Raw genomic sequence first — 19,134 nt, forward strand, 5'->3', positions numbered from 1 at the left:
AACGACGTGATTCGACCCCAGACCCCCATGGCTCAAATCGGCAAATGATTCGGTTCCTTCAAGATCACGCTGAGCCTCGTATTCTCCCAGACGAGCAATTCGCCTACCGGAGAGGGCACTCCTGTGAGGATGCGTTAAAGGGGAAGTTAAGGCAAAAATTAAAATTTCACCAGTTGTAGTCTTCGGGGTGCTGAGTTGAATGGTCGTGGTCCGAGGAAGCTGAGACGCTCCCTTCCTACTTGAATCCCAATCGAACTCGCGCACTTCCACCGAAACTGGGTGACTGCGCCCTACTAGATGGGGATTTGTATGCAAAATGTCACTAAAAGCGCCATTTCGTTCTTATAAAAGCACGGATGACCGCGATTGGCCCATATGTTGCAGTCTTTTGGACGCTGAGTCGACTGGTTTTGGTCCGAAAAGGCTGCGATGCAGCGTTCCTCCTTTATTCCCAATCGAACATGGTTGAAGAAGCGGTCACGTGGTCCTGGGTGCCCAAATCACCTGGTCACCACGCCAGCAGGTGACAACTTTCACACCAAGGTTCAACTCGAGTTCAACTCGAGTGACAGGACTGCACCCAAAAAAGGTCAAACAGGCTAGTAAGTTGTACCCTGCAGGCACGGTGACCAGGTGACTGGTGTACGCAGGAGCACGTGACCGCTTGTTCAACCATGTTCGATTGGGAATAAACAGTCCGTGCGCCAAGGCCCTTGAGAGACCGATTTTCATTTTCTCGCGGGAATCGTAGCCTCCAAGGCGCCGCACCTGCGGGCTTGTTTTCTGTTGATTTCGCCTATCTCCGAATGGTGAATATTTCAATGAAATTTGCTGCTTAGAGCCCTTCTAGTCTCGTCAGGAGACCTTTCCTACACTGGAGAGATGGCTCGGAGTGATGTAGACACCTATGGCCGTACCCTGGAAAATTATTTTGGAGCTTGCAGTTCGTGAGCAGCCACCAAGGACGAATGTCTCACTTTTGTAATTGCTGAAACGAGGAATATGGTCACCAATTTCACACCAGGTAAGGCATTTAACCATCGCGGACACTGAAGCCGCTTTGTGGGGTGATAGACCAAAGCTTTATCTTTCGAATGCACGAGAAATTAGAGTGATACCTATGTGCCCCACAATTGCACCCGAAATAAACCACGCACAGGCAATATTGTGATTTTATGAGAAGAGACAATTGAGCATGCTCTAAATCATCATGACCTGTTGTGTTACTTTTCAAACACCACTCCGAGTGAGCATCTACCAATCCTTTATCAATTTTACAGGGACATTTGAGCTTAGGGGATAGAGGTGGGATATTTCACCAGCTGAAGTACTAGATTTTTTTCTGAATTTGTTGACTACTAGGTTGTATAGTGTAAATATGTCAGTATTATGTGCATTATTGTGGTGAAATTCTGAGCATCTAATTATTATGCACAACAGCACTGGTGCATGCCCTCTCCTAGATCCTGCTCTCTGACTTTTTTCTTGCATTGCACGACTCAAATTCGTCGAATGAAATGAAGGAGTAAATTTGTTGCTGCCAATTAACTGCATCAGTTCTGTTTTCCTCTGCTGTTCTTCTTTCAGTGTGGTGACTTCTGATCCATGAGGCGATGGCATGAAGTCAACAGTTTGCAGTATGTGCAATATGCGGCAGTCTCTCTGTCAATGGACCTGTGACAGCTGAAGCCCAGATGTTGCAGTTTGATGTCTATGGCCAGCAGCAATCTAATGTTGTTGCACCTTTCCTTCCACACACAGCAATGCGGAATATGTCATGGACAGACATCGCTAAACTGCCTCTTTTGAAGAAGTATCGCAATTCTTGTCTGCCAATAAACAACAGACTAGCCAGCTATAATTACAATTTGGAGGTCGGAGACGCGATCCCGTGAACGTATTGCGCCAACTGCAATGAAGAAGGCCTTAGTGATCTGGATTTATTACCATTCTCGTGAGGATAACTATGGCGTTGTGATCCAAGTCATGCAGACTATAAAATGCCGTAGACGTGAGATAGTGAAGGTACTGCCGACAGCAAGCCAACAGTGGATATGAACCACGCCGCCAGCATCATTCTGCACACCAGGAGAATCCAATACATATAGCTGCCAACTCTGATGGTATAGACCCGATAACTTGTTTTCTTACTCTAAGATTGGTATACAATTATACATGTACTAGTGCAATCTCTATCCACATGCGTAATGCACTCTGTATTTGTTTCCGGTGACTGGAGGTAGTTTATCATAGCACTGTTTTATGTCCTGGTTTTGTTGAAGATACGCATTATCCAGTTAACTTGCTAGGTACCGTATCAGTCAGCTCTTTCAGCATTTGGCTTTGTGTCAGGGGTGGTTGGCGGTGTCGCGGGTCATTCCACAGTCCGCAAAGTTGACGTTCTCGGCAACGGAGCGACCCAGTAGGCAATTGATCACCGATAAATATACTCTCATTGGTATCACGGTGCACCACAATGGCATATGGTGTGAATATCATTATGTTATTCTGCAGCGAGTCCTTGTCGTGTAGCTTGCGAAAGTTATTGCATACGGTCATTACGTGCATAATGCATAGTACATGTACTGTCTGTACACTCAAGTATCAAGTCCAGTCCATTTTTTGGAAATATGGGCTGGACACTAACGAGGGCCTGGTGACGTGTTCATAGGGCTGAGTTATGCCAAATGGTGCCATTGGCTGGGAGTGAAAGCCTTGCCCCACGCCTGCACCCTAAAAAATGTTTCGAAAATACTCAAATTCGACGACGGCTGAGAATCTAGGAAGATGCCGGACCACAGCGAAACAAGTCATCTGGCTGAAAAACGGAATACACCATTGCGTTGCCACGGCTAAGCGCAATTTTTAGGCTCACCACACAGGTAGCGAAATGCCAAAACAAACGAGCCATAGACACAAAACCATTTTCCAAAATTGTCCACCATTGAGAATGCGACTCAAAAAGTACCCGCAAACTGCCCAGTGCGGAAAATGAAAAGTCAACTTTTAGACGACTTTTTTGAATCTGGCGCACGGACTGTAAAGGAGGAACGCTGCATCGCAGCCTTTTCGGACCAAAACCAGTCGACTCAGCGTCCAAAAGACTACAACATATGGGCCAATCGCGGTCATCCGTGCTTTTATAAGAACGAAATGGCGCTTTTAGTGACATTTTGCATACAAATCCCCATCTAGTAGGGCGCAGTCACCCAGTTTCGGTGGAAGTGCGCGAGTTCGATTGGGATTCAAGTAGGAAGGGAGCGTCTCAGCTTCCTCGGACCACGACCATTCGACTCAGCACCCCGAAGACTACAACTGGTGAAATTTTAATTTTTGCCTTAACTTCCCCTTTAACTCTCGCAGTAAACCGCTGGATGATGAGTGTGGACAAGGGCGAGTATTGCGGGGTTGTACTCGTGGACATGAGCAAGGCCTTCGATCGGGTACGCCATGAACTACTACTTAAAGGGGAAGTTAAGGCAAAAATTAAAATTTCACCAGTTGTAGTCTTCGGGGTGCTGAGTCGAATGGTCGTGGTCCGAGGAAGCTGAGACGCTCCCTTCCTACTTGAATCCCAATCGAACTCGCGCACTTCCACCGAAACTGGGTGACTGCGCCCTACGAGATGGGGATTTGTATGCAAAATGTCACTAAAAGCGCCATTTCGTTCTTATAAAAGCACGGATGACCGCGATTGGCCCATATGTTGTAGTCTTTTGGACGCTGAGTCGACTGGTTTTGGTCCGAAAAGGCTGCGATGCAGCGTTCCTCCTTTATTCCCAATCGAACATGGTTGAACAAGTGGTCACGTGCTCCTGGGTGCCCAAATCACCTGGTCACCACGCCAGCAGGTGACAACTTTCACACCAAGGTTCAACTCGAGTTCAACTCGAGTGACCACTGGTGACAGGACTGCACCCAAAAAAGGTCAAACAGGCTAGTTAGGCTGCGTTTACACGACAACGCTGGGGGCGAAAACGCAACGAAATCCTTTCGGATCCATGGTTCATTTACACGGTACGCGGAGCAAAACGTAAAAGTTGTACACGAAAACGGAAGAAAACCAAAACGCTGGCCAAGGTGGAAGAATTTGAAAACGGAAATGTTCTGCCGGATAAATTTGGGTGTGTAAACCATGGTAAACAGTCGAAACGGTGTGCTGGCCTCGTTTTCCGTCACGTTTGTTTCGTTTTCGGCCGTTTACACGGATCCGACAATCCAAAAAATTGTTTTTACAATTTTCGTCATGTGACGTGTGTTGTCGTGTGCCTGTTTTCAACCATTACTTGAGTGTGATTGGTGCTTCCACGGCAACACTTGGCACATGACGAACTTTGGCGGATCCTTTGCTCTCGTGTAGACGGCACTAGACGCTTGAAAACGGTACAAACGGAGACCACCTCGGATCGGCTTTGATCGTGTAAACGTACGAAAACGAAAAAAGAAATGCGGGACTGAAAACGGAAAACTGGCCGTGCGTTGTCGTGTAAACGCAGCCTAGTAAGTTGTACCCTGCAGGCACGGTGACCAGGTGACTGGCGTACGCAGGAGCACGTGACCGCTTGTTCAACCATGTTCGATTGGGAATAAAGGCGGAACGCTGTATCGCAGCCTTTTCGGACCAAAACCAGTCGACTCGGCGTCCAAAAGACTACAACATATGGGCCAATCGCGGTCATCCGTGCTTTTATAAGAACGAAATGGCGCTTTTAGTGACATTTTGCATACAAATCCCCATCTCGTAGGGCGCAGTCACCCAGTTTCGGTGGAAGTGCGCGAGTTCGATTGGGATTCAAGTAGGAAGGGAGCGTCTCAGCTTCCTCGGACCACGACCATTCGACTCAGCACCCCGAAGACTACAACTGGTGAAATTTTAATTTTTGCCTTAACTTCCCCTTTAACGAGCTTCAAGCTATTGGCATAAGCGGAGTAGCACTACAGTGGTTCTCCAGCTATCTCCAGGGTCGACGACAACAGGTGAAAATTGGAAATAACAGAGGAGACGAGACACATTGTACACGAGGCGTTCCGCAAGGGTCGGTGCTAGGGCCTCTGTTATTCTCTTTGTACGTGCGACATGTCCCTGGAGTACTTCGCCACGCAGAGTCCCAACAGTATGCTGACGATATCGCCTTTTATATACACTGTCAGTCTACTGAAGAACTTCAGCGCAAGTTGACAAGTGAGTTGAACAGACTAAATACGTACCTTGGAAGCATTGGTCTCATCTTAAATGCCCAGAAAACGAAGTTCATGGTGCTTCGGAAGAAGGCTCTGCCTCTTCCGCCGGATCTTACCATTGCATGCGGTGGTGTCGATATTCGACCTTCTGCCACAGCGCGTTATCTTGGCCTTATTATTGACCAACACCTCACCTTTGAGGATCAAGTCAACCATGTATGTACATCTGTTTATAAGAAGATAGGAGCATTCCGCCGCTGCCGCCGTACAGTAGACCACACAACTAAGCGAATATTTTATTTATCCCTCATCCAATCCACTATTGAATACGCCAGCAACTCGTATGCTCACTGTCTTACACCATCTTTATACTCTCGCCTTGTTACTTTGAGTCATATCAGCATGAAAAAGGTTTTTGGTCTCCCTCGCCGTACCCCTACTGTCTTTGTTTTGCGGCACGCTAAGTTATACTCCCTCGAATCTCGTCTCAACTTGAGGCTTTTTATTTTTGTTTTCCGCTGTATTCATCAGCTTACAAGTCCTCTTCTTTCCTCAATGTTCACCCTCCAGTCGGCTGCTACTTGCACCGAGAGGCACACCAGAGGGCAATCATTCTCTTCACTTTCTTTGCCCGCTGCTACCACTAGATATGGCATGTTCTCTATTTCTTTCCTTGGCGCTGATAGGTGGAATTCTCTGCCTGTCTCGTGTCGTCAGGTTGAGCATCTATCCGTTTTTGTTTCGCTCTGTAAAGAGCACTTAGGGTTCCCTGTAACAAGACGGCAACGTCTGTAGGGCCTTCCCTATCAAAATAATAAATTCTACTACTACTACTACTACTACCCGCTGCAGCTCCCTGCGACGAATCAAGATGAGAATCATGTTTCTTGCCTTCCTGGGCTTGGCCCTGCTTATTAGCTTGCCGCACAGCCAGGGTGCTAGCGTGGATCACCCTTCTCTCCGCACGGCACACACTGGAGACTCCGATGGCGATTTCAAGCGACCCGCTACCTACATGTATACTACCGGTGGTGATGGCGAAGCTGATGAGGACGACAACAGGCAGGCTTCTGCCCAAGACGAGGAGGGTGTTCCCCAAGACCAGCAGCGTTTGATTTTTCGGCGGCACGCAGTCGGAAGCAGGAGCCCACTCTTCACTTGGTACTTCGCCTCCGTGGTGGGATGCAGATTTTCGTCAACACTCTTCCTGGCTAGACCATCACTCTTAACGTCGCGCAAAGCGATGCTATCGACAATGTGAAGACCACGATTCAAGACGAGGAGGGAGGTCATTTGTCTGACGCCGAGCTAGCCGCTCTGAGTGACCGGCTCAACCAAGATGAAGATAAAACCTAGCTTGCCCTCCGCCGTAGCTCCAGCCGCCGCCGTGGTTACTAACGCTGATTCTAGGTATGGCATTTTCTTTCCTCTCTTCCTTCAGTCTCCCTGTTCTTTTCAGTCTTCCTTTATGCGAGTGTGTGAATCCAGTTTAGTTTGGTAGGCGTCTGATCATGGTGAGCCACGGTTTACCCAGCTAACGTGGGACAATGTGTGTGACAACGCCCCTTATAGTTATAGTGTATTCAGTTCGGTTTTTGAACTGCGATGTTCCTGGCGGGTTGTGCCAGCATTGTGCAGCAAGAGTGCTGTGGATTTTCAGGTCCTATTTGGAGGACAGTTCTTTCCCATTTTGACCCCGTGAGATCGTGTGAACCTGGTGTGCTTCTACTTTATGATTTGTTATCAGTTCATTTCTTCTGTCTACTCTAAACGTTATCATTTCCGATATAATTTGCCATCTTCCGGTTGACGCTGTGTTCATAACTCTTCACTAATTTTTTGAAAATCACGAGGGCGTGATTATCTGTAGGAAGGGAGGGTGTAGTATCCCTGCCCGACCAATACGGAAGTAGTACGGAACTAATACGGAGCTTTGCCTGATTTATAGGTTAGTGCATGGCAGGGAGGGCCTTATGGCTTGTTAGTGCCCGACAGGTTAGCCTGAGGGCCGTAGGCCCGAGGGCTACCCTGAAGGGCACAAACAAGCCATAAGACCCTCCCTGCCATGCACTAACTATTTTAGAACGAGGTTACATGCATTATCTCACTTCCATCATGCTTGTGTACCATTGTATTGGGTAGTTTTGTGGTTTGTGTGCAGAGAGACTTTGTGTGGTATGAAAGAATATTTTTTTCTGGTAAGTTATGGTAACTCAGCACCACTTAGGACTACTAAAAGTAGAATAGAAGCAAATGAAATGCTGGGCTCTTATTACGAGCTTCATTCTTATTCATAGCTTGTGGAGCTATTTAGGGGATTTGAGAGCCCCTTGTAGATACCTTTAATGACTTCGATCTTCGGTTTTTATAGGTTTCCGCAAGCTGTTGACAAAGGAAATTCGTACAGATGAAAGAATACGGGAGGCAAAAACCGTACACACTTCTGATATGCGTAGCTTTTAGTAGTACACCGTACATTTTATGGAGAGCTCATTATCTGCACCGTACTTTATTAGTCTATAATGCATACAGGGAGTTGTACGCACCAGTTTAGAGCATATTCAGCGGGCTTTAAACTAATCCAAGGCCCTCGACGCGTCATCAAGAGTAGTAAAATAACGATTGAGCGGGCTTTAAACTCTGATAAGGCCCTTGGCGGGAATGTCGCTGATTGGTCGTTTCCTGGACAACGAGACAGACCTCGTTCTAAGTATATTTAGTGTATCTCCGTATGTAAGCGTACGGCGTCTGCTGCATAAAAGCAGCTGCGCATTTCTGTTTTGAGGAAGATGAGATTTTGATAATAACGAGCTATTCAACCTCCAGGTGTGCACCGGAGAGAAAGAAAGTTATTTGCCGCTTCTTCTTTCACTAATAATTATATCTCAGGTGTGTACCTGAAAGAAGTAGAATAAAAGTAATTATTGTTGATTTCACCGCGCCTACCACTCGGCTACCCATTACATTTAAAGGGGCACTCCGGGAATATTTTCGGTGGTGTGTTCTCTTCATGGGGGCCTTATATGGCCCCCAAGGAATGGGGAATCGCGAAAACTAGGCCCAAAAAGTCGATATATGAAGCTAGGGAGGGCCAAGTTTGTCTCCTCTTTTGATGGTTTTGATGACGTCACGTGTGATTAGTATTCAAATTCTCTGCATTTGAAGATCTTAGTTGTTTGAATTTTCTGGTGATGAAGAACGATGTTTGGTCAACATTCCCAAGCTTCACAACTGCGACCATACTCTAAGGAACCTGAAGGACCTCCTGAGGTGCCACTGGTAGAAGCGCAGCCTGATGACGGCCAGGAAATTGGAGCGGACGACTTCACTGGTCGACAAGGAAATAACGATTGGTGTTCCTGCCAGAAATGTGGGGTGATGCAGAGGGCAGTCGATTACCTTCGCTGTCGAGAGAGCGCTGCAGCTGTTAGCATTGACAGCCCTTTGACGTGCGTTACACATCACCCCGACTTCGTGTCAGCTTGTCTAAAAAAACTGTTCTGACCATATGCCTCACGACATATAGAGAATTTCGGGATCCTCGTACGCGGACCAGTGAAGTCGTCCGCTCCAATCTCCTGGCCCTCATCAGGCTGCGCTTCTACCAGGGGCACCTCAGAGGGTCCTTCAGGTTCCTTAGAGTAGGTCCGCAGTTGTGAAGCTTGGGAATGTCGACCAAACATCGTTCTTCATCACCAGAAAATTCAAACAACTAAGATCTTCAAATGCAGAGAATTTGAATACTAATCACACGTGACGTCATCAAAACCATCAAAAGAGGAGACAAACTTGGCCCTCCCTGGCTTCATATATCGACTTTTTGGGTCTAGTTTTCGCGATTCCCCATTCCTTGGGGGCCATACAAGGCACCCATGAAGAGAACACACCACCGAAAATATTCCCGGAGTGCCCCTTTAAAGCCCGCTCAATCGTAATTTTACTACTCTTGATGACGCGTCGAGGGCCTTGGATTAGTTTAAAGCCCGCTGAATATACTCTAAACTGGTGCGTACAACTCCCTGTATGCATTATAGTACGGTGCAGATAATGAATTCGCACAGCAGAAAAGCAACCAACAGAAAATCACGGAATCATAGCAAACAAAACAAAATCATCGGATAATAAAAGTGTGGCTGAATTCTGCACAAAATGTACGGTGTACTACTAAAAGCTACGCATTTGAGAAGTGTGTACGGTTTTTGCCTCCCGTATTCTTTCATCTATACGATTTTCCTTTGTCAACATCTGGTGGAAACCTATAAAAACCGAAGATCAAAGTCATTAGAGGTATCGACAAGGGGCTCTCAAAGCCCCTAAATAGCTCCACAAGCTATGAATTAGGCCTTGGCGGATAATGCCGGCAGAAAAATTGGCAGAATTCGGTACTTTTTCGGGTAAGTTTCATGCATGTTTGGTATGTGGATAAAGAAATGGAGCAGAATTCGAGGAATTGCTCGCCATAAGGTTTGTATGGTTCTGCCAATTTCACTGCTTTTCGAGCAGAATCTGCCACCTTTTCGAGCATTATCCGCCAAGGCCTACTATGAATAAGAATGAAGCTCGCAATAAGAGCCCAGCATTTCATTTGCTTCCCTTCTACTTTTAGTAGTTCTCAGTGGTGCTGAGTTACAAGAAGAAAATTTTCTTTCATACCACACCAAGTCTCTCTGCACACAAACCACAAAACTACCCAACATAATGGTACAAGCATAATGGAAGTGAGATAATGCATGTAACCTCGTTCTAAAATAGTTAGTGCATGGTAGGGAGGGTCTTATGGCTTGTTTGTGCCCTTCAGGGTAGCCCTCGGGCCTACGGCCCTCAGGCTAACCTGTCGGGCACTAACAAGCCTTAGAACGAGGTCTGTCTCGTTGTCCAGGAAACGACCAATCAGCGACATTCCCGCCAAGGGCCTTATCAGAGTTTAAAGCCCGCTCAATCGTTATTTTACTACTCTTGATGACGCGTCGAGGGCCTTGGATTAGTTTAAAGCCCGCTGAATATACTCTAAACTGGTGCGTACAACTCCCTGTATGCATAATAGTACGGTGCAGATGATGAACTCTGCATAACGTGTACGGTGTACTACTGAAAAGCTACGCAATTCAGAAGTGTGTACGGCTTTTGCCTCCCGTATTCTTTCATCTGTACGAATTTTCTTTGTCAACAGCTTGCGGAAACCTATAAAAAGCGAGGATCAAAGTCATTAGAGCTATCGACAAGGGGCTCTCAAAGCCCCTAAATAGCTCCACAAGCTACATACATGTACATGTATATGAATAAGAATGAAGCTCGCAATAAGAGCCCAGCATTTCATTAGCTTCCATTCTACTTTTAGTAGTCCTAAGTGGTGCTGAGTTACCATAACTTACCAGAAGAAAATATTCTTTCATACCACACCAAGTCTCTCTGCCCACAAACCACAAAACTACCCCATATATTGGTACACAAGCATAATGGAAGTGAGATAATGCATGTAACCTCGTTCTAAAATAGTTAGTGCATGGCAGGGAGGGTCTTATGGCTTGTTTGTGCCCTTCAGGTTAGCCCTCGGGCCTACGGCCCTCAGGCTAACCTTTCGGGCACTAACAAGCCATAAGACCCTCCCTGCCATGCACTAACCTATAAATAAGGCCCTCCCTTCCATGCACTAACCTATAATTATGTACTCTTGATTATACCAAGAGTAGATAAACAAGACTCAAGAGTGTGCAACTCGCGGATGGGTAGGCCCACGGCGGAATTTTTTGTTGACGTAATCTTTTCGACGACGCACGAGCTGCGAGTCTTTCGGAAAGTTTTCCCTCGTGCTCTTGGCCGGCTTTACACTACAAGGTCGGTGCCCAGCACGTGCTCTCACACTGCTCTGAGGCGAAAGCGCGTTCTTCTGAAAAAAGGTGACGTCAACAAAAAATTCCGGCGAGGGTATCTGGAGATTGTACAGGAGAGATCCGGAGTTGCACACTCTTGTTTATCTACTCTTGATTATACTTTATAGCAATAAAAACTGCTTTATGGCAGTTTTCTAAAAAAAGTTATTGTGTTCCATGGACCCCGTCTAAAAAGAAATTAACGAAATGTGCATGTGATAGCCGAAAATTAAAATTTCACACAAAACCTCACAATAATGCTTCTGTTCGTATTTGCTCCACGCTATCAGACTTCCGCTCATCCATACAAAAACATATAGGATACCCCGTAAGAAGGCCTTAGGCCCGTGGGAATGTCTTATTAAAAATTAAAATTAAAAAAATAATCACACACAGGATGAAAAGCGAGAAGACCTTTTCCCCTCGTGGTCCTCTTTCCTATTCATGCATGTTGGCGCCGCGAGTACATGTCACCCGTGAAGTGTCAGACTAAACAAGTGTGGAAAGCAGTATTTTTTAAACTAAGATCCTCAAGTGTTGTGATTATAGGGCTTGAAAGTGATGACGTCAAAACGGCCAGGGAGTAGTAAGTTGACATCAGATTTCTATTTTTGGATCCACTAAGGTGTGACTTTGCTATTGCCTAAGTATGTGGGTGCATACATGTAGCAACCCACTCATGTCGCATGCAGGTGTGACTTTTATTTCGCCACCAGTTGTAATCCGCGGCCCCCACTAGCCAAATCAGTTACAGAATGGCTCAGACCACGCAGTGGTCGCCAGCTATTCTGGATTATATGAAGAATGTGATGTCGAACATATCAACGTGTTTGGCCTAATTCTCTAACTTGACAGCTAGTTTGTAGTGTATTTTACATGTTTTATGTGAATTTTGTGTTTTATTTTGTGCGCATGCCCTTTGGCATCTTGGAAAGCGCACATTTTTTTGTTGTCAAAACTGTCCGTTCCACACTTGCTCTTCGGCCTTTGATAGCGAGCCTCTAACAAGTGCATTGTCCCAATATCAACGTAGACGGGTGGGAGGGAAGGGACGTTGATATGTTCGACATCACATTCTTCATATAATCCAGAATAGCTGGCGACCACTGCGTGGTCTGAGCCATTCTGTAATTATATTTCAGAATGCTCTGTCTCCATATCAACGTGATTTTGTAGCTTGTCAGTGGTCGACAGCTTGGTAGACAGGACAGCCTTCCCGAAGATGTTGTTCTTCTGAGGCTTGTAGTAGAACTTTTGGAAGATACTCTCACTGCTCCAATCTGCTGCAGAGAGGATATCGGTCGTTGTGACCCCAGCGTCTGCTGCAGCTGAAGTTGCAGCACTTCGCACCGAGTGCGCTTTGAAGATATCCGTATCGATTCCGGCCTTCGCCAGAACTGTTTTAATCCATCTGGCTACGGTCGATGATGACACCGCTTTGTAGGGTTGTATTGTAGCAATCAGGAGTTGAGCTTGCTTTTCATCATCAGCTCGATTCGCCAAGGTCCTACTTTCGTAGTCCTTCAATGTTTGCACAGGACACAATAGTGCATTGTCCTTAAATGCTGGGAAGAAGAACTCTGTAATCTTCTTGTTCTGCCTGGACTGCTTTGCCAGTTTTGTCGGGTGAAATGTTACGCCCTCCGGGCTAAACTGCCTGAACCTTATATCAAGGTTCACAAGATCCACCGATCTCGATGGCCTAGTGAGGGCCAACAGCATCGTGATTTTGAACGTTATATCCTGGAGGGACATTTGCTCGTTCTGACCTAGTGAGACCAGGTATGTTGTGACCTTTGATACGTCCCACGTTGAGGAGTACCTAGGTTGGGGTGGTCTTTCATGGAAGACGCCCTTCAGTAGTCTGCTTACCATTGGGTGTGATCCCACTTCGTATCCATCAACTTTGTCGTGGATAGATGATATTGCAGATCGATAATTACACAAGGACCTATACTGGTACTTATTCTGATAAAGAGAAGCCAAGAAGTTAACCACGCCGGCTATATCTCCCGAAATGGGATCAATGTCCCTTTCGACACACCAGCATGCCCATTTCTTAAAGAGGGAATCATAAGTTTTTGCAGACTTCTGTCTCCAAGATGCGAGGAGAAGTTTTGAAGCCTCTCCCGAAAGGTTCTCTGCTGAGTATCTTGACCTGAGATATTCCACACGGCTAGGGGTGGGTTTATCTCCGGTTCGTTGACTGGGTGAGTTGGTTGGATCGGGCTTCTGGAGCTCGTTATGAGGCAAGGCTCTTGGATCAGCATGTCCAATAGCATTGGATACCACACTTGGCCCGGCCATACCGGTGCCACAAGCACAATCTCTGCATTCTGTTGTTGGACTTGTTGCAGGACTTTGCCTATCAAGTTCCAAGGTGGGTTGGCATAGCCGTTCGAAACTTTCCAGTTCATTGTGAAGGCATCTGTGGCTATTGCTACTGGGTCGGGTCTCCAACTCACATACTGTGGGAGTTGATGGGACAGTCGAGAGGCAAAGAGGTCCACATCCAGTGGGCCGAATCTCGAGTTTATCCTTTGAAAGATTTTCGGGCATAGCATCCAGTCCGATCTGTCTTTCATCACTCGGGATTCCTCGTCGGCAATCACATTCAACGAACCCGCGAGATGAGAGGCTTTGAGAGTGATATTCCTCTGAAAGCACCACACCCAGAGCTCTTTCGTCAACCGGTTGAGTTCCGGTGATACGGTTCCTCCCAGTTTGTTGATGTAAGTCAGGGCAGTCGTGTTGTCCATCTTTAGATGGATCACAACATCTGTAGCATCCTTGGCATAGCTCTTGATCGCAAGGGATGCCGCCAGTAATTCCAGGCAGTTGATGTGCATGTGTCGTTCCTGTGGGGACCATGGTCCGCCTGTTCGAACATTGTTGAAAGATGCTCCCCAGCCTATTGTGGATGCATCTGTCTCTATCACCATGTCCGGCTTCGCCAACAGGAGTTGTTTCCCGTTCTTGTGAGACAGGTGATCCGTCCACCATGTCAGTTCCTCTCTGGCATCTGGTGACAGATGGCAAGGATGGGAGTACTCTTGATTCCCCTCCTCGAGAGACACTTGTAGACACCTCTGCAGGTGTCTGTAAAACAATGGTGCCGCAGCGATTGCTTGGGCCGCATGGTTCAGTTTGCCCAGAAATCTGGAAACTGCCAACGCCGTCAAGGCATCTGCTTGCAGTAGACTTTTCGCCTCGGACTTGATCTTCTTGATCTTGTCTGAGGGTAACTTCAGCTCCATCGTTGCGGAGTTCACTGTCAACCCGAGGAATTCTGTCTCCTGGGTTGGAATCACTTGGGATTTGGTTTGGTTTACTGTGAAACCCAAGTTTTCGAGTAGAAAGATCAGGCACATTGTGTGTTGACGAGCTTTCTCTTCGCTTTCTGCCAGAATCAGAATATCGTCTATGTAGATGATTACTCTCAGTCCGAGTGTCCTGAGAAAAACCATTATTGGCTTCGTGGTCTTGGTAAAGACCCATGGAGCCGACGACAGACCGAAAGGTAGGCAGTTGAACCGGTACGTCTTTCCCATCCACTGAAATTTCAGGTAGGATGTGTGTTCCGGCGTTATCGGGATCGCAAAGTAAGCGTCCTTTAGATCGACTTTCGTCATCCAGTCGCCCTGCTTTAGCAGGTCTTTGAGAGTGTGAATTCCTTCCATCTTGAAGGAAACTTTCCTCACAAAGGTGTTGAGACTCTTCAGATTTATTATTGGTCTCACACCCCCGTCCTTCTTCGGGACTGCAAACAACTGAGAAATGAATTCTTTCTCTTGTTTCTTCATCTGTACTTCCGTAACAGCATGTTTCTCTACCATCTTTTGCACTTCTAGTGAAAGACAGTTCATCTCTTCCCCGGAAAAGACTATTTCGTGGGGCGGTTTCACTTGATGGGGTTGAGCAATCCAATCTATTGCATACCCTTGCACACAATCCTGTACCCAACGGTCGGATGTGAGAACTTTCCAATTTTGAATGAAAAGTTGTATCTTCCCTGCAGGGGGAGGACTCTGTAAGGCTATGCTTTGAGCCATGTCCACAAAACCCAAGTCCTTCAGGCACACCATAAGCGGAGATTGAGACATATTTGGAAGAAATTTTATTTCTTTCAAATGATTCATGAGGAGGCACTTCTGGTCTCGCTGATGCTCGTGTGCTGGACTTGGACTTGTTGGAGCTGGATGTCACTTGGCAGAGTCCGAGGACTTCTTGCTGCTGCCGTGGCTGAAGCTCGAATTGCCTGCGTAAGGCTGGTACCGTCCTCGTCCCCTGAATCCTCCACGGGAATTGCGGGAGTCCCGGTGAAAAACCGGCTGGTGGCTCTTGAAACCGCTCGGTTTCTTGGCAGGAGCTGACTGGGTATGGGTCTTGCTGGCTGCAACGCTGTTCAGCACCCGCATCTCGTCATCACGCTCCTTCGCCTTCTTATAAAAGCCGTCGCCAAACAAATGTTGACGGGCTTCGGTAAAAATGGAGTCGTCCTCAGCCATATCCGCAATGCGGGGGTTCAGACTAGAGAGGGCAATTTGACGGCGTTCCCGATTACATTGGGCCGAAAAATTCCCGAGGAGTTTGACTGCTGACTGTACAGCCTCCAATATCTCGCAAGCAGAGATATCCCCACTCTCTGCTCCCTCCAACACTCGAGTTAGGGGACCAACGGCGTCCAGGCCCAAGCTTTGCAGGCGCGCCAATTGTTTGTCTCGAGACTTTGTCTCATTGGACATCCTGGACTTCATGACTTTGTCAAGTCCAGGACAAGCCGAGTGTGGACAGTTTGGGGCACCAAACTTGTCACGAATTTGTCGCCTGCTCGGATTCGGCAAGGCGGAACAAAAACTCGACTTCAACAAACCCATAGTTGAATCAGACACAGGAAAAAGTTTGACCCCTTTGGAGTCCAACTCTTCCGTCTCTTTCTCCATTTCCTCCATCACACTGCTATCATCCGGCCATGACTTGGAGCTTTGCTCCTTGTATGGTGTGGACGTGCCGAGGAATGAGACAGTCGAAGGATTTTGTCTTTGACTATCCTCGATTCTCGTTACACGATCAGCAATGCTTTGCATGCTGGCTTGGATATTTTCCAGGATTCCAACCATCTCGCTGGACGGTGTAGACGACGTCTCCATACCAGTATCCATAACTAGAAGAAGTACAAAGACTAAGAAATGTTTCAAAACTGAAAAGGTACAAGACGTACAAAAACGCAGCCGTCACTCAAGGCGAGCTAGAAAAAAGGCCGAAGAGCAAGTGTGGAACGGACAGTTTTGACAACAAAAAAATGTGCGCTTTCCAAGATGCCAAAGGGCATGCGCACAAAATAAAACACAAAATTCACATAAAACATGTAAAATACACTACAAACTAGCTGTCAAGTTAGAGAATTAGGCCAAACACGTTGATATGGAGACAGAGCATTCTGAAATATAATCAGTTTCACTGGCTACATCACCATGCTGTGGGTAAGACCGCTTGAAATGTGCTTGGATCCATACAAAAACTGGATCCAAGTGGATCCAGTTTTGAATTTTTGAAATTGTTGCTATGCTGTGATGTAGCACTTTCAAGCCCTATTGTGAGGTTTTGTGTGAAATTTTATTTTTCGGCTATCACATTTCGTTAATTTCTTACTTTTTAGACGGGGTCCATGGACTGGAACACAATAACTTTGTTAGAAAACTGCCATAAAGCAGTTTTTATTGCTACAATTTCTTTTGTTTTTTTAGCTAAGGATATTATCAAGATAATCGACGTGGAGACAACAATTTTATAATAGCAATAAAGAGAACAAATTCTGCAGTCGTCGCCACACTACAACGAAGTCATGAAAGTTTACCAGAATTAATTTTCTTGTCACATTCATCAGTGGAAAGTCGTGACTGAAGTCGGAGTAACCATGCTGAACAATGATTAAATATACATTCAATGATGTGTTACGAGAACAAAATACAGTGCCAAAATAGAATGAGGGAAGGTGAGACAATAGAAGTGAAGTGAGAGCTAAGTGCAACGGCGGGTGAGAAACTAATTACAACGCTAAGCTGTGTAGTGAGACAAACAATCATGCTGTCACGCACCTACGAAAACAATTTTAACGCAACCACATGTTGGAGGACGAGGTTGCGGTTGCTGGAGACGAGGAATCAGATGGTGATTGTGATCGAAAGAAGTCTGCCGTTTTTATTCACTTGTTGTCTCACCCTAAGTGTCTGCAGGTGTATGATGATTTTAGTTTTTCTGTTCTTTGTCGTGCACGGTATGCTAGTCAGTTGAAAGTACTTGAGGCTGTTTGTATTCGTTTGCATAAGCCTGATCTTTGTAAGCAGAAGAAACATGTGGTTGCGTTAAAATTGTTTTCGTAGGTGCGTGACAGCATGATTGTTTGTCTCACTACACAGTTTAGCGTTATAATTAGTTTCTCACCCGCCGTTGCACTTAGCTCTCACTTCACTTCTATTGTCTCACCTTCCCTCATTCTATTTTGGCACTGTATTTTGTTCTCGTAACACATCATTGAATGTATATTTAATCATTGTTCAGCATGGATACTCTTCAGTCACGACTTTCCACTGATGAATGTGACAAGAAAATTAATTCTGGTAAACTTTCATGACTTCGTTGTAGTGTGGCGATGACTGCAGAATTTGTTCTCTTTATTGCTATTATCAAGAGTCCATCACAAGTAAACAAATGTTTAAAATAAATTATGCACTGCAATCAGTAATACAAGCTGGATCGACATTTGTGTACACTTTATTCATGTAATGTAAAACTGTGGAGACAATGTGCAATAAAACGATGAAAATGTGAAGAAATGGTGTAGAGAAAATGAGGATTCAAACAAGTTTTCGTACAACACTCATCAGGAATCTTCGTTGTACTAAAGGACAATGAAAACAAAATTGAACTATTATAGAAAATCTAAGTTAGAGAAATAACACTAAGAACAACAGCAGTGAAATTTACAAGTGTGAATTTCAAGTTTATCAATGAAAGCCAGAGCAATAACGAATGCGTGTACTTACACAAAACTTGCAACTGAAAAATGAACAAAGAAGAGAAAGGGACAAAGTGAACAAATAACAGCAGTACATTACACCTAGAAAATTAATGGCCAAGCTTGGCTGCACCAAACATGACACTTTACTTGAACAATTTCAACCCAATTATACTATCCTTCTGTTAACTGTAGTCCATAACCATGACGACCACGGCACAATACAGTGAAAGAAGAGTCGGAATACGAATTGCAACAATCAGGACTAGCCAACAGATGATTGTACACTGAAGACTTGCTACCATTATAATACGGTTTCACCAAAAACTGCTTTATTTCTCGCCCACAAGAGCTTCCCTGGCGATATAGTCTTCATCCGAGGCAATGTTTCAAACAAACAGTGCCTGCAGAGCAGGACTGGCACGGTTATGAACGCACCGCCATACCAGCACGAGCAGTTTCTGGCGATATACCTTGTCCACGCGATAAACAGAGAGCCTCTCCAAGAGGTCACTGGCCCTGGTAAATCACCGCCCTTGCTGCGCGGTTTTGGGCCACCTGCAAGCGGTTTAGCTGGTTGTGGGTCAAGCCGGAGCCATATGCTGACGATCCATATATCAAATTCGGCATGATGACGGTTTTATGTATGCGTTGTATCTCAACGATACCTCACTCAAGACTTCCAGGCGTACCGCACACAAGCACTCTCAGTCTCAACCACCACGGGCATTACGAGTTTAGATAGATAAACATTACAGTAATGATAGAATAGAATGCATAACGGGTATACGGGTAAGAGAGCTATTGCGACTCTGAGAGAACAACGAAAAACACCAAAGAAAACAACCAAGGAACAAAACCACTCAAAACACTGTCATCAGCAAAACGTGCCAGTACCGGTGCACACACGGCGACCCAAGCGAACTCAGCGTACCAAACACGCAACAAATAAGGCAAGCCAGATATCGTGCACGCGTGAGATGAGCGTATGACGGTATACACGACTGCAGAAACATGGCAGCGGCTCGTGCACGCACACACAAAATAAATAAACAAATAGAAATT

General features: G+C 45.9%; 1 protein-coding gene and 1 long non-coding RNA gene across 2 annotated transcripts; one reads left to right on the forward strand and one right to left on the reverse strand.

Moving 5' to 3' along the window:
- Positions 1–692: 692 nt before the first annotated feature.
- Positions 693–2,513, forward strand: LOC135809929 (uncharacterized). Its single transcript, XR_010552255.1, has 2 exons — positions 693–1,024; positions 1,588–2,513. It is a non-coding gene; the product is annotated as an uncharacterized LOC135809929 (long non-coding RNA).
- A 9,669-nt stretch (positions 2,514–12,182) lies between these two features.
- Positions 12,183–14,308, reverse strand: LOC135807129 (uncharacterized). Its single transcript, XM_065321169.1, has 2 exons — positions 13,361–14,308; positions 12,183–12,572 (listed from the first exon to the last, which is right to left on the reverse strand). The coding sequence occupies exons 1-2, from the start codon at positions 14,306–14,308 to the stop codon at positions 12,183–12,185; spliced, it is 1,338 nt and encodes a 445-aa protein (XP_065177241.1).
- Between the last annotated feature and the right edge of the window lie 4,826 nt (positions 14,309–19,134).

This window comes from Sycon ciliatum, chromosome 1 (assembly GCF_964019385.1).
Source record: "Sycon ciliatum chromosome 1, ocSycCili1.1, whole genome shotgun sequence".
Lineage (NCBI taxonomy): Eukaryota > Metazoa > Porifera > Calcarea > Leucosolenida > Sycettidae > Sycon > Sycon ciliatum.

What these genes read in the sequence shown, in the direction of transcription:
- LOC135807129 (XM_065321169.1), bottom strand. Translation starts at nt 14,308, where the DNA reads ATGGAGCTGAAGTTACCCTCAGACAAGATCAAGAAGATCAAGTCCGAG. An exon ending in AGATTGTGCTTGTGGCACCG is followed by an intron (nt 12,573 to 13,360) that starts GTATGGCCGGGC and finishes CAAACATTGAAG; the next exon opens with GACTACGAAAGTAGGACCTT.